The sequence below is a fragment of the Meles meles genome, chromosome 21, assembly GCF_922984935.1.
Source record: "Meles meles chromosome 21, mMelMel3.1 paternal haplotype, whole genome shotgun sequence".
Lineage (NCBI taxonomy): Eukaryota > Metazoa > Chordata > Mammalia > Carnivora > Mustelidae > Meles > Meles meles.
The window spans coordinates 880,192-896,478 of NC_060086.1; the positions used below are offsets into that span (position 1 = coordinate 880,192).

At 37.2% G+C, this 16,287-nt stretch overlaps 1 protein-coding gene across 2 annotated transcripts in view; it reads right to left on the minus strand.

The window, feature by feature from the left end:
* The window catches only part of SEPTIN14 (septin 14), a 166,905-nt gene that overhangs the window by 63,159 nt on the left and 87,459 nt on the right, over window positions 1-16,287 (minus strand). For both annotated transcript variants that reach the window (XM_045993586.1, XM_045993587.1), the window contains 2 exons: window positions 4,764-4,860; window positions 3,037-3,205 (listed from right to left, as the gene is read on the minus strand). In XM_045993586.1, the coding sequence (XP_045849542.1) occupies window positions 3,037-3,205; window positions 4,764-4,860 (266 nt within the window). The remainder of the gene's footprint in view (window positions 1-3,036; window positions 3,206-4,763; window positions 4,861-16,287) is intronic.

Genomic DNA, 16,287 nt, shown 5'->3' on the forward strand with positions numbered 1-16,287 from the left:
AAAGAAATTGAAGAAGACACAAAAAGATGGAAGACCATTCCATGCTCCTGGATCAGAAGAATAAACACTGTTAAAATGTCTATACTTCCTAGGGCAATCTATACTTCTAATGCCATTCTGATCAAAAGTCCACAGTTATTTTTCAAAGAGCTGGAGCAAATAATCCTAAAATTTGTATGGAATCAGAAGAGACCCCAAATGCTAAGGAAATGTTGAAAAACGAAAACAAAACTGGCAGCATCACGTTACCTGATTTCAAGCTTTACTACAAAGCTGTGATCACCAAGACAGTGTGGTACTGGCATAAAAACAGACACATAGACCAGTGGAACAGAGTGGAGAGCCCAGATATGGACCCTCAACTCTATGGTCAAATAATCTTCGACAAAACAGGAAAAAATATTCAATGGAAAAAAGACATTCTCTTCAATAAATGGTGCTGGGAAAACTGGACAGCGATATGTAGAAGAATGAAACTCGACCATTCTCTTACACCATTCACAAAGATAAATTCGAAATGGATAAAAGACCTCAACGTGAGACAGGAATCTATCAGAATCCTAGAGGAGAACATAGGCAGTAACCTCTTCGATATCAGCCACAGCAACGTCTTTCAAGATATGTCTCCAAAGGCCAAGGAAACAAAAGCAAAAATGAACTTTTGGGACTTCAAGATCAAAAGCTTCTGCACAGCAAAGGAAACAGTCAACAAAACAAAGAGGCAACCCACGGAATGGGAGAAGATATTTGCAAATGACAGTACAGACAAAAGGTTGATATCCAGGATCTACAAAGAACTTCTCAAACTCAACACACACAAAACAGATAATCATATCAAAAAATGGGCAGAAGATATGAACAGACACTTCTCCAACGAAGACATACAAATGGCTATCAGACACATGAAAAAATACTCACCAGCACTAACCATCAGGGAGATTCACATTTAAACCACATTGAGATATCACCTTACACCAGTTAGAATGGCCAAAATTAGCAAGACAGGAAACAACATGTGTTGCAGAGGATGTGGAGAAAGGGGAACCCTCTTCCACTGTTGGTGGGAATGCAAGTTGGTGCAGCCACTATGGAGAACAGTGTGGAGATTCCTTGAGAAATTAAAAAATGGAGCTTCCCTATGAGCTTGCAATTGCACTAGTGGATATTTACCCCAAAGACACAGATGTAGTGAAAAGAAGAGCCATCTGTACACCAATGTTTATAGCAGCAATGGCCACGGTCGCCAAACTGTGGAAAGAACCAAGATGCCCTTCAATGGACGAATGGATAAGGAAGATGTGGTCCATATACACGATGGAGTATTATGCCTCCATCAGAAAGGATGAATACCCAACTTTTGTAGAAACATGGATGGGACTGGAAGAGATCATGCTGAGCAAAATAAGTCAAGCAAAGAGAGTCAAGTATCATATGGTTTCACTTATTTGTGGAGCATAACAAATAACATGGAGGACATGGGGAGATGGAGAGGAGAGGGAGTTGAGGGAAATTGGAAGGGGAGATGAACCATGAGAGACTATGGACTCTGAAAAACAACCTGAGATTTTTGAAGGGGCTGGGGGTGAGAGGTTGGGGAACCAGGTGGTGGGTAATAGGGAGGGCACATATTGCATGCAGCACTGAGTATGTTTCAAAAACAATGAATACTTGTATGCTGAAAATAAACAAATAAATTTTTTAAAAAAGGAAAAGAATGGGCAGAAGTTATGAACAGACACTTCTCCAATGAAGACATACAAATGGCTATCAGACACATGAAAAAATGTTCATCATCACTAGCCATCAGGGAGATTCACATTTAAACCACATTGAGATAGCCTCTCACACCAGTTAGAATGGCCAAAATTAGCAAAACAGGAAACAACACTTGAGGATGTGGAGAAAGGGGAACCCTCTTGCACTATTGGTAGGAATGCAAGCTGGTGCACCCGCTTTGGAGAACAGTGTGGAGATTCCTCAGGAAATTAAAAATAGAGCTTCCCTATGACCCTGCAATTGCATTACTGGGTATTTACCCCAAAGATACAGATGCAGTGAAAAGAAGGGCCATCTGTATCCCAATGTTTATAGCAGCAATGGCCACGGTCGCCAAACTGTGGAAAGAACCAAGATGCCCTTCAATGGACGAATGGATAAGGAAGATGTGGTCCATATACACGATGGAGTATTATGCCTCCATTAGAAAGGATGAATACCCAACTTGTGTAGAAACATGGACGGGACTGGAAGAGATCATGCTGAGCAAAATAAGTCAAGCAAAGAGAGTCAAGTATCATATGGTTTCACTTATTTGTGGAGCATAACAAAGAACATTGAGGACAAGGGGAGATGGGGAGGAGAAGGGAGTTGAGGGAAATTGGAAGAGGAGATGAACCATGAGAGACTATGGACTCTGAAAAACAACCTGAGGGTCTTGAAGGGGCGGGGGGTGAAAGGTTGGGGGAATAAGGTGGTAGGTATTAGTGAGGGCCCGTGTTGCATGGAGCACTAGGTGTGGAGCAAGAACAATGAATACTGTTACGCTGAAAAGAAATTTTTCAAAAATTGAAAAAAATCAATTAAAACAAAAAAAAAAGAAATACATGCTCATTTTCAAAAATTTGCTAAAATTCCAAATGGAAATAAATAGAAATTATCGTTGTGTAAATATTTAAATTCACTTTGTTTCAATAAAATTATGACGTGTTTTTCTCTAACATTACAAACTCATTGGAACAGAATTGTATTTGCTTCAGAATCATTATTAGGTCAATACCTTTATAATAATTAGTCTATACCATTACTGTAAACCATGTTGTAATAAACATCTTTGTGTATGAATCTCAAAGAAATAAAAATAAAAATAAAAAATTTAAAGAAAAAAATAAATAAAATTTTTTTAAAAAGCACATAATTCAGGATGACCCAGAGTATGAGATGTACCGTTATTGTCATTCCCAAATAATTGAATCTCATGGTTGTAAGGGATTTCTAAATCACCCATTAGCTTGTTCTGACAAGATCTTCTCCACTCACCTAAGTGGCTTGTTGTCTGGACCCACATCAGTAAAGCCCATTTTCTTCAGTTTGCAGCACCTATAGCGTTCATAATGCTGAATGTGGGTTTGTTCTTTCAGGTCTTCCATATTTATACAAAGAAGCATATCCCGGAGCTTGACAAAATCACAGTGATTTTCATTTTCCACTAGGCAGAAAAATAAGAAAAGAACACCACTCATTATCAATCCTTGACACCCAGTAAGTATTACTGAGTGAACTTATGCATGAAAAGCACGTTTAAAATAACAGCTAAGAGATTGTTATAATTAATAGATATAATTTTTTGTAAATGTTAACTATAATTATATGGTATATATCTATTATAGGCAGAGTTTATTTTTGATAAGGACATTTGCTTTATATTTATTAGCCAATGAATAAATAAGGAACTGAATTAATGTTCATTATTAGTGTACAGTGTAGTTTTTTGTTAATTAGTTACAGTGTAATTAATTAGTGTACAGTGTAGTTTTTTGTTAATGATTGTTAGTGTTTTACAAATTGCCCCCAAGGTATTTCACAGAGCACTAACAAATACTGTTATATAATTTCACTAAAGTAAATAATTTCATTAATGTAAATCCTGTTTCCATCAGGGCATTAAAAATTATGCATGATTTGGTTCTCAAATAGTATTTATATCCCATATTTATGAAAACAAATTAGCAATATTTAAAATCAATCAATAAATTTACATGGCTCTCTCCTGTGTTTGTCATATCCAGACTACTGAGCATTATATATATTTTATTGTGCATGATATTGTAACCAAACTTAATATTCATTAAGATATATTATTTTTAAGTATGTTTTATGTATTTAGTTTTTAAGATATCAATTTATAAAACAATATTTTGGAAACTAGTACAAGTAGAGATAATCTAATCCCCAATAATTTGTATTACAACTATATAAACCAGAGGATAAATGACTGCCTGTTATACTATTTCAACCATCACAATGTTAGATAGCTAATAAATATTTAAGCATAATGTTTCCAAAGGTAAATTATCTTTCTTTATTTTAAAAATAGTTTACCATCCTTTTTGTCTAGTAACCTCTCAAAAATGCTTTATAAATTAAGCAGTAATTAATTTATGTAACAGGTTTTTTTTAAAGATTTTTTTATTTATTGGACAGACAGAAATCACAAGCAGGCAGAGAGGCAGGCAAAGAGAAAGGAGGGAAAGCAGGCTCCCCGCTGAGCAGAGAGCCCGATGCGGGGCTTGATCCCAGGAGCCTGGGATCATGATCTGAGCCAAAGGCAGAGGCTTTAACCCACTGAGCCACCCAGGTGCCCCTGTAACAGGTTTTAAACACTGATATTTATTCAATTATTCAGTGTTGTTCAAAGTTCTTTTGTTCAAGTCACTTCCAACATTCTGAATGTAATTCTGTATGCATAGAGAGATAGCATGCATATGTCAGATTGGGGTAAATGAGGAGGTTCTAACAAACATCTGTGAATATTTTTCTAAAGTACCACCTAGCAAACTCCTATGAGAATGAATTATAGTTGAAGTAAGATTTCACTTAAATGGAAAAGAATTTGTGCTCTTCATGAGTAACCCTTCATTTATTCTTTAGCAACAACTACCAATATTGACTCAAGTTAAAATATTTTAAGACTATGAGAATACACACACACACACACACGCACGCACACTTTCCAGAGCAAACCTGCTCACTTTCATCACATTTACCTTGTAAAACTCCCCAAGGGTACTGACGGCCTCTGACCATTCTTTTTCCAACTTTAACTTCATCCATACTCCCTACTACAGCAAAAGGTAGTTGTCCCTAAAAGTAAGAACACTTTCAGTTATGTTCCCTTATAACAATATGGCTACTCTGTTATTTTTTTCTGTTATGGAAATCAATAGAGACAAGAATATCATAATAAATTTATTCAAACAAGGCATTACCCAGTCTTGGATTTTAAGACTTGGTAGTAAATATGTGCAAATTAATTTTTGCAAGCATTATCATCCAGCCATGCACACAACTGAAAACTATCTACTGAGTAGAGCCTAAAGCAAGGGATTCTTCTGTGAGGAATACAAATAAATATTTTTACTAATAAATAAAATTAAATAAATTAATAAATTAATAAATTAATTATTTAATTAAATAATTAAATAAATTAATAAAATAACAAAATAAATTAAAAATAAACAATTTTTCCCACATTATCCTTACCATGAAACACAAATATGTTGAGGAAATAATATGTAAACAACTTTTAACTCCAGTATACAAGTTCAAATAGAAAGTATTTTAAAAACTATAATAATTACATAGATTGCCTTAATAGAAGGGTTGATATACAAGAAATTTCAAATATAAAAATCATTAAACATCATGTTGAATATTAAATATTTAACAGTATTTACTTTATTAATCAATTTTGGTTTTAAAAAAGTATTCCCTATGGATTCCTAGAGGTAAAATTAGAAAGGTCAAAATCTTTAAGACAAAATCTAAAGAAAATATAACACAGAAGAATAAATAAAAATTTTGTGAACATTGGGGTAGAGATGGCCCTTCTTTTCACTACATCTGTATCTTTGGGGTAAATACCCAGCAGTGCAATTGCAGGGTCCTAGGGAAGCTCTATTTTTAACTTCTTAAGGAATCTCCACACTGTTTTCCAAAGTGGCTACAGCAACTTGCATTTCCACCAACAGTGTAAAAGGGTTCCCTTTCTCCACATCCTCTCCAACACTTGTTGTTTACTATCTTGTTAATGTTTGCCATTCTAACTGGTGTAAGGTGATATCTCAATGTGGTTTTGATTTGAATCTCCATGACGGCTAATGATGACGAACATTTTTTCATGTGTCTGGTAGCTACTTGTTTATGTTCTTTGTGAAATGTCTGTTCATGTCTTCTCCCCATTTTTTGACATGATTATCTGTTTTGTGTGTGTTGCATTTGAGGAGTTCTTCATAGATCTTTGATATTAGCCTTTTGTCTATAGTGTCATTTGCAAATATCTTCTTCCATTCCATGGGTTGCCTCTTTGTTTTTTGGACTGTTTCCTTTGCTGTGCAGAAGCTTTTGATCTTGATGAAGTCCCAAAAGTTCATTTTCACTTTTTTTTTCCTTTATTATTGGAGACATGTCTTGAAAGAAGTTGCTGTGGCTGATGTCAAAGAGGTTACTGCCTATGTTCTCCTCTAGGGTTTTGATAGATTTCTGCCTCACGTTGAGCTCTTTTATCCATTTTGAGTTTATCTTTGTGCATGGTATAAGAGAAAGAAACAGATAAGTCAAAAACAAACAAGCAAAAAAAACCCAGATAATCACATCCAAAAATGGGCAGAAAACATGAATAGACACTTCTCCAAAGAAGGCATACAAATGGCTAACAAACCCTGAAAAAATGTTCACCATCATTAGCCATCAGGGAGATTCAAATCAAAACCACATTGAGATAGCACCTTACACCAGTTAGAATGACCAAAATTAAGACAGTAAACAAGTGTTGAAGAGGATGTGGAGAAAGGGGAACCCTCATATACTGTTGGTAGGAATGCAAGTTGGTGCAGCCACTTTGGAAAACAGTGTCGAGATTTCTTAAGAAATTAAAAATAGAGCTACCCTATGATCTGAAATTGCACTGCTAGGTATTTACCCCAGATGTAGTGAAAAGAAGGGCCATATCTACCCCCATTGTTCATAGAAGCAATGGCCACAGTCGCCAAACTGTAGAAAGAAATGCCCTTCAACAGACAAATGGATAAAGAAGATATGGTCCATATATACAATGGAATATTATGCCTCCATCAGAAAGGATGAATGCCCAACTTTTGTATTAACATGGATGGGACTGGAGATTATGCTGAGTGAAATAAGTCAAGCAGAGAGAGTCAATTATCATATGGTTTCACCTACTTATTGAGCATAAGGAATAACATGGAGGACATTGGGAGGAGAGAAGTGAGTTGTGGGAAATCAGAGGGGAAGATGAACCATGAGAGACTGTGGACCACGAACCATGAAAAACAAACTGAGGGTTTGGGAGGGGAGGGGGGGAGGGGTTAGGTGAGCCTGTGGTGGGTATTAAGGAGGGCACATATTGCATGCAGCACTGGATGTGGTGCATAAACAATGAATCTTGGAACAGTGAAAAAATAAAATAAAATAATATATAAAAAGATACTGTAGACTTTTTAAGTAGTTTTATACTTTTTTAAAGTTTTTATTCAAATTTCAGTTAGTTAACAAGTAGTGTAACATTAGTTTCAGGTGTACATCGTAGTGATTCAACTCTTCCATATAACACTCAGTGCTCTTCACAATGCACTCCCTAATCCCCATCACCTATTTAACCCATTCCCACAACCAATCTCGCCTCTGATAACTATCGGTTTATCAACAGTTAAAAGTCTGTTTCTTGTTTTATCTCTCTCTCTTTCTTTCTCTTTTTCCTTTGTTCATTTGTCTTGTTTCTTAAATTCCACATATGAGTGAAATCATATGGTGTTTGTCTTTTTCTGACCAACTTATTTCCCTTGGCATTTTACTCTCTAGCTCTATCCATGTCATTGTAAATAGCAAGATTTCAGTCTTCTTTTTTTTTATTTCTTTTCAGCATAACAGTGTTCATTATTTTTGCACCACACCCAGTGCTCCATGCAACACGGGCCCTCACTAATACCCACCACCTTGTTCCCCCAACCTCCCACCTCCCACCCCTTCTAGACCCTCAGGTTGTTTTTCAGAGTCCATAGTCTCTCATGGTTCATCTCCCCTTCCAATTTCCCTCAACTCCCTTCTCCTCTCCATCTCCCTATGTCCTCAATGTTCTTTGTTATGCTCCACAAATAAGTGAAATCATATGATACTTGACTCTCTTTGCTTGACTTATTTTGCTCAGCATAATCTCTTCCAGTCCCGTCCATGTTACTACAAAAGTTGGGTATTCATCTTTTCTGATGGAGGCATAATACTCCACAGTGTATATGGACCACATCTTCCTTACCCATTCTTCCGTTGAAGGGCATCTTGGTTCTTTCCACAGTTTGGTGACCGTGGCCATTGCTGCTATAAACATTGGGGTACAGATGGCCCTTCTTTTCACTACATCAAGACTTCTTTCTTCTTATGGCTGAATAATATTCCACTGTACATATGAACCACATCTTCTTTATCCACTCATCTATTACTGGACACATGGGCTGCTTCCATAATTTGGCCATTGTAAATAATGCTGCTATAAACATAGAGGTGCATGTATCCCTTTGAATTAGTGGTGTTTTTTTATTTTTTAATTTGGAGGGTAAATACCAAATAGTGCAACTACTGGATCATAGGGTAGCTCTATTTTTAACTTTCTGAGGAATTTACATACTGTTTTTTCCTGTTTTGCTTCTTATATTCTAGTTTTCTTTATTTCCATTTACATTTTAATGTTTTTTCATACCTCCACTTTTAATCTGCCTGAGTCTTTAGATCTGAAGTGAATATCTTATAGAAAACATATGGGTCTTGCTTTTTTATATGTTCAGTAATTATATGCCTTTGGATTAAAGTATTTAAAACATTTACCTTTAGAGTTATTAGTGATAAATTGATACTTATTGCCAGTTATTAATTGTTTTACAGTTGTTTTTATAGTTTTTCTCTGTTCCTTCCTCCATCTCTTGCATTCTTCCTTTGTGGTTTAATGTTTTTCTCTAGTGTTATTCTTCTATTTTTTCTTTTTAATATCTACTTTAGATTTGGGGGTTTTTTTCTATAGTTTTATATATAATATCATGTGTATAGTAGCTTATATTAAGTTGATGATCACTTAAGTTTGAACCCATCTTAAAATAACTAAATTTCTATTCCCCCTCCCCACATTTAAAATATATTATGTCATTTTTTACATTATTTTATCTTATAAATTCTTGACTTCATATTTGTGGATAGGATGATATGGGTTTTTGTTTTGTTTTGTTTTAAATTCAAGTTAGTTAACATATAGTGTATTATTAGTTTCAGGAGGAGAATTCAGTGATTCATCAGTTGCATGTAACACTCAATGCTCATTACATCAAGTGTCCTCCTTAATGCCCAACACCCAATTACCCCATCACCCAAGCACTTCCCCTCCAGCAAATCTCAATTCATTCCATAGAGTTAAGACTCACATCTGTTGTTTCCTGGCTTGTTAATTTTATCCATTCTGACCAGTGTGGGGTGGTATCTTATTGTGGTTTTGATTTATATTTCCCTGATGTCAAGTGACGTTCAGCATTTTTTTCATATGCCTGTTGGACATTTGTATATCTTCTTTGGAGAAATGTCTGCTCATTTCATGGCTGGATTATTTGTGTTTTGGCTGTTGAGTTTCATAAGTTCATTATAGATTTTGGATACTAAACCTTTATCTGATATGTCATTTGCAAATATCTCCCCCAATTACATAGGTTGCTTTTTAGTTTTGTTGATTCTTTATTTTGCTGTGTAAACAATTTTTATCCTGATGACATCCCAACAGTTTACTTTTGCTTATGTTTCCTTTGCCTTTGGAGACATGACTAGGAAGAAGTTCCTGGAGCCAGTATGAAAGAGGTTGCTACTTGTGTTCTCCTCTAAGATTTTGATGGATTCCTGTGTCACACATAGGTCTTTCATCCATTTTGAATTATAAAAAGTACTTACGTATTTATTTATTTAATTTATTTATTTGACAGAAAGAGAGAGAGAGAGAGAGCGAATGCACAAGCAGGGGGAGTAGGAGAGAGAGAAACGGACCCCCACCAAGCCAGGAGCTTGAGCAGGGCTCAATCCCAGCACTCTGGGATTACAACCTGAGCCAAAGGCAGATGCTCAACTGACTGAGCCACCCAAATGCTCCTGAATTTATTTTTGTGTATGGTGTAAGAAAATTGTCCAGTTTCATTCTTTTACATGTACTTGTCCAATTTTTCCAACACCATTTGTTGAAAGACTATCTTTTTTCCCATTGGACAATCTTTCCTGTTTTGTCAAAGGTTAGTTGATCATAGTGTTGAGAGTCTATTTCTGGGTTCTCTATTCTGTTCCACTGATCTATATGTCTGTTTATGTGTCAGTACCATCCTGTCTTGATGATTACAGTTTTGTAATATAGCTTGAAGTCTGGAAATGTGTTGTTTCCAGCTTTGCATTTCTTTTTCACCATTATTTGGACTATTTGGGGTCTTTTGTGGTTCCATACAAATTTTAGAATTGTTTGTTCCAAGCATGCTATGACTTTTAAGTACAGAAGAAAGAATTGAAATTTAAGTCTCACTACAAGGTTTATCTCTTCAAATATGATTTGAGGAGAAGTTAAGATGACAGAAGAGTAGGGGGAACATAAACTTACCTCATCCCTTGGACACAGCTAGATAATTATCAAAACAATCTGAGCACCCAATAAATCAACCTGAAGGCTGAAAGAACAAAAATGCAAGTCTACAAGTATAAAGGCAAGCACCTTCTGGAAGGTAGGAGGTGCAGAGAATGGATTTGGGGGAGATAAGAACTTTGAGGGCTGGGAAGGGGAGGGAGCCCTGCTTACCAAGACTCCACATGGTATTATAAGCAACAGAGCATAAAATCTGAAGTTTTATAAGTCAGCAACCACCAGGTCATGACTGGCTTAAAGGCTCTTTAGTGGGGAAGGAGAGCAGAGACTGGGGAATGGACAGCATGGTCTGAGAATGCCCTGTGTCACAAGAAGAATGGGTGGTGCCAACATGCTACACCGTTTCCAGGCATAGGAGTAAGGAATCCAGCTGAGGGTAGTGATACTGGATCCCCATTCTCTTTTCCTTGGCATAAGCTCTAAACTGCTGTGTAGTAACATGACCACTTTCTTGGGATGGGCCAGAAGATGGCTAAAGAGCCATGAGACCCTGACCCAGAGGACTAGCATGGGTCTTCACCCCAGAAGCCCCTAAAATTTGAGTTTTAAAACCCAGCCACAGATCTGAGATAAACAGCACAGACACAGGCAGGGTGAAGGCATGGATCTGAAGAAAGGCAGGTTCAAGATGGGGTGATTATTTGCACTTCTGTGAAAGCTTCCTGAAGAGTGGTGGATGTAAACTCTCAGCTCCAGGGCTAGAGAGCATGGTGCCACAATTTTCACCTACCCATCAGTGCTAAAATTCTTAAGGGGGCAAACCTCCATCTAGCAGAGGTTGGAGTAGCATACCCCAAGCCCACCCTCTGCACCTTGCAAGTATATCTCCACTTAGGCAAGCCCACCTGAGAATCAGCACGAGGCCTCTCCCCCATAAGACAAGCAGAAACAACTCATACACAAGTGTACTGATCATAGAGGACTGCAAAGCCTCATCTCTAGAGGAAGTAGAATCTAATTTCCTTCCTATTTCTCTTTTAATTATTTTTATTCCCTTTTTAATTGTTTATTATTTTTGACAATATATAAAATATATAAATGTATTTATATATTTTATAATATATATTTTATATATATTATATATTTTATATTTTTTTAAAATATATTTTTATATAAAAAAGATTATATATATTATCCTTCTCTTTTATTTTCTTGGAGTTTTTTTTGAGATCTAGCTTATTCTTCTTTTTGGAAGGGAATCTAGCTTTTTTTTTAGCATAATTAATGTAATGCCTGAACTTGCCTTGGACTGAGGTATTCAATTATACAGTGAATCATTATCATTATACAGAGGGAATCTAGCTTTTTTTAACAAACAGACCAAAACACAACCAGGATCTAGTTTGTTTTCTTTTGTTTTTTTTTTTTGAAAAATGGAAAAAATGACAAGGCAGAGGAATTTCTACCAAAAAAAGTAGGGCTAATGGCCAGGGATTTAATTGATACAGATATAAAAAAAGATGTCTAATGAGAATTTAAAAACAACAATTATAAATATCTTAGTTGGCCTTGAAAAATATCAGAAGAAACTAAAGAATCTCTTAATGTAGAGATTTAAATTAATGTAATGTGAATGAATTAAAATCTATTAAGACCAAAATTAAAAATACTATAACTGAGATGCAAAGCCAAATGCAGGTCATAAAACTGAGGATAGATGAGTAGAGGAATAATTCAGCTATAAAGAAGATAAAATTATAAAATAATGAAGCTGAAAACAAGAGAGGAAGAAAGGTAATGGATCATGAAGGTAGGCTTAGGGAAATCAGAGACTTATTAAACTGTATTAACATTAGTTCCATAGGAGTCCCAGAAAATGAAAAGAGAGAAAAGAGGGCAGATTGTTTATTTGAACAAATTATGGATAAAAACTTCCCTAATATGGGGAAGAATGCAGACATCAAAACCCAAGAAGCATAGAGAACTCCTATTAATTCAACATCACCAATGCATATCATAGTCAAATTCACAAAATGCACAGATAAGGAAAGATTCCTGAAAGCAGCAGGGCGGGGGGGGGGGGGGGGGGCTTAACCTACAAGAGAAGAAAGATTAGGTTTACTGCAGATTCGTTCACAGAAACTTGGCAGGCCAGAAGAAAGGATACTCAACATGCTGAATGGGAAAATAGAGAACAAGGAATTCTTTATCCAGCAGAACTGTCATTCAGAATGAGGGAGAGATGAAGAGTTTTCAGACAAACAAAAACTAAAGGAGTTCATGACCACTAAACCAGGCCTGTAAGAAATTTTAAGAGAGACTCTTTGAGTGGAGAAAAAAGATCAAAAGCAACAGACTAGAAAAGACCACAGAACATGATGAAAAACACAAACTTCACAAGTAGCACCATGACAATAAATTCAAATCTTTCAATAATCGCTCAGAATGTAAATGAACAAAATGTGCCAATCAAAAGATACAAGATGTCATAATGGATTTTTTAAAAATAAGATCCATGTATACGTTGCCTACAAGAGATTCATTTTAGACCTAAAGACACCTGAAGATTGAAAATGTGGGGATGGAGACCAGCCATATTTGTATATGACAAACTAGATTTTCAAACAGACTATAAGAAGAGATGAATGAAGTTTTTATATCATAATTAAGGGGTCTATCCATCAAGATGATTTTTGCAATAATGAATATTTATGCCCCCAACTTGGGAGCACCCAAATGTATACATCAGTTAATAACAGATATAAAGAGACTGATTGATAATAACACAATAACAGTAGAGGACTTTAACACTCCACTTACAGTAATGGACAAATTATCTAGGCAGATGATCAACAAGGGAACAGGAGCTCTGAATGACACACTGGACCAGATGGACTTAACAGATATATTCAGAACATTTCATCCTAAAGCAGAATATATATTCTTCTTGAGTTCACATGGAATTTTCTACAGAATAAATCATATGCTGGGTCACAAATCAGCCATCAACAAGTACAAAAAGATTGAGATCATATCATGCATATTTTCAGACCAAAATAATATAAAACTGGAAGTCAACCACAAGAAAAAATGTGAAAAGATCTCAAATACATGGAGGTTAAAAAAACATCCTACCAAAGAATAAATGGGTTGGGGCAGTGGGTTATGTGTCTGACTTCAGCTCAGGTCATGATCTCAGGGTCCTGGGATCAAGCCACACATTGAGCTCCCCATCAGCAGGGAGTCTGTTTGACCCTCTTCCCCTGCCCCAGCCCTCACTTGTGCTCTCTCGCTCGCTCTCTCTTTCTCTCTCGCTCTCTCTCAAATAAATAAATGAAATATTTTTTAAACGAATGGTTTAACCAAAAGTTAAAGAAGAATTTAAAAAAATCATGGAAACAGGGAGGGAGTCAAGATGCCGTGGAAGTAGGAGGAGGCACCATTTCAACCTGCACCCTAAAGTGAGCTGATTACCTACCAAAGAACTCCGACCACCCATGAAATCAGCCTGAGATCAGAATTATACACGTCTGGATCTCTACAGGAGCAGAAGACGCCAGTGGCAGGTAAAGCAGACTGGGAACGTCCGACTGATATCGGAAGATAAACAAAAGGGGGAGGGAGCCACCAGAGGTGACCGATCGGAAAGTAACACCCCAACACGAGAGTGCTCTGCGTCTGGGGACCAGCATTAACTTGGAGTCTGGTTGAAAGCACTCAAAAAACAAAGAGCAAAGGATCACGGGGGGGTAATAGTGGGAACCTGGGCGGTTAGGGTCAGGGACCTAAATCCCCGGACCCAGGACAGCCTCCCCTGGCGCGGAGCCAGAGAGAGTGCGGCGGACAAATCAGGTCTCCGTCCCTGAGCGGCCACTGCCCCTGAATGCCAGCGTGCCCGAGAACGAGTGGGGTCTGGCTCCCGTGAGGGGCTGGGAGCCTGGCCAGACGGCAATCCTGAAACGCGCGCGTCCCACACCCTCCCTTGGGAAAGGTGCTCATAGGCGCTAGCCTGGAGCTCTGGCAGCCAGAAAAAACAGACATTCCCAGCCCGGGACAGCGGGAAAATTTCAGTGCGCGATCTCTGCTCGGAACCTCTCTGGCGGTCTGGAGCTGCCTAGACAGCCACCGCTGCCCTGGTTTGGGGTACAACGAGGAGCTCCTGCATCCCCAGGGACAGTGACTCAGAACCGACTCTGCCAGCAGCTTTTGCAAAACAGTCTGAGGCTTCTCTCTGAGAGGGAGGTTGGGGTGCTGTTTGCTCTCCTCTAAACCTCCAAAAACCATCAAAAGCTGTCAAGGCGAGAGAAAGCAGATGAAAGAACATAAAAACCCCCAGAGAACAAAAGGCTGAAAAAAAACAGTTTCCTGAAAAAAAAAAGAGCTCACCCCCTTGAGGGGAGCGGGAGGACCTAACTCAGGGAACATCATTGTCTGAAAACCCACGTGGCAGGCCCCTCCCCCAGAAAACCAACCAGGAAGGAAGAAAAAAAAAAAAAGACTACAAGAGAACAATCACCACTACTTCATAAATACAACTTTTATTTTTAACTCTTTACCAATATTCTGGTTCTTTTTAAATTTTTTAACCTATTTTTTATACTTTTTATAATTTTTTAACCTATTTACCATCACACTGAGATGTCCAGTACATCAAATTCTTTAATAACCTTCTAACCTGAACTTTTTGATACATATACCCGTGTTTTTCTTTTGTTTTTCTATTTTTTTAATTCTTTTTAATTTTAACTTAGTTTAGTCTAGTTTATTCTTTTTTAATTTTTATTTTCTACTATACATATAGAGTTAAACTTCAAGGTAATCCCCTTTCCCCAATCAATGCTACCCCTATAAGCAAACCAGTTTCTAATCCCCCTGTAACTTAGGAAAGTTGAGTCCCTTAACAAAAACATCAAGATACCTTCAGGAAGAATCAAAATAACCTTCCTCACCCACACTGAGAATCTATAACCATTCTCCCAATTTTTCCTTCTGTCAGTGTTTCTGTGAATTTGTGTTTGTCCTAATAATATATAAACCTTATACTTGGGGTTCTTTCTGATGAGGTTCTTCCCTTTTTTTTGCTTATATATACATATTTTTTTCTCTTGTCATATACTTTCATCACTCTTTTTGTCTGTCTGTTTTTGTTTGTATACTCCACAAATCTTACCTGGTGGCCCATTTGGGCTGAGCCTTCTCTTTTATCTTCCCTTTTTTTCCTATCTCTCTCTCTCTTTTTTTTTCCGTTTTTTTCCTTTTTTTCCCTCTTTTCTTTCCCCTTTTTTTTTTCTTTCTTCTTCTCTATTTCTTTTTCTTTTCTTTTTTCTCTCATTTGGGTGGGGAATCCTGATTGCACAGAAGCGTTCCAGGGTGAACCTTGACGGCACCACAATCGATAAGTCCAGCTGTATCTGTTTAGTCATCTCTTACCAAAATGACTAGGAGGAGGAATACCCAACAGAAGAAAAATACAGAGGATGGGCCTTCTGCAACAGAGCTAATGGCTATCGACATAGACAATATGTCAGAAAAGGAATTCAGACTAACAATTATCCAGGCAATAGCTAGGTTGGAGAAAGCCATGGATGACCAAACAGAATTGATTAGGGCAGAACTGAAAGCCACCAGGGATGATGTTCACAATGTTAGGGCAGAACTGAAAGCCACCAGGGATGATGTTCAAAATGCTCTCAATGAGTTCCAATCCAATCTAAATTCTCTAAAAGCTAGGGTAACTGAGACAGAAGATAGAATTAGTGATCTGGAGGACAAACAGATAGAGAGAAAGGATCAGGAGGAAGCCTGGAACAAACAGCTCAGAAGCCACGAAAACAGAATCAGGGAAATAAACGATGCCATGAAACGTTCCAACGTCAGAATTATTGGAATCCCTGAAGGGGAAG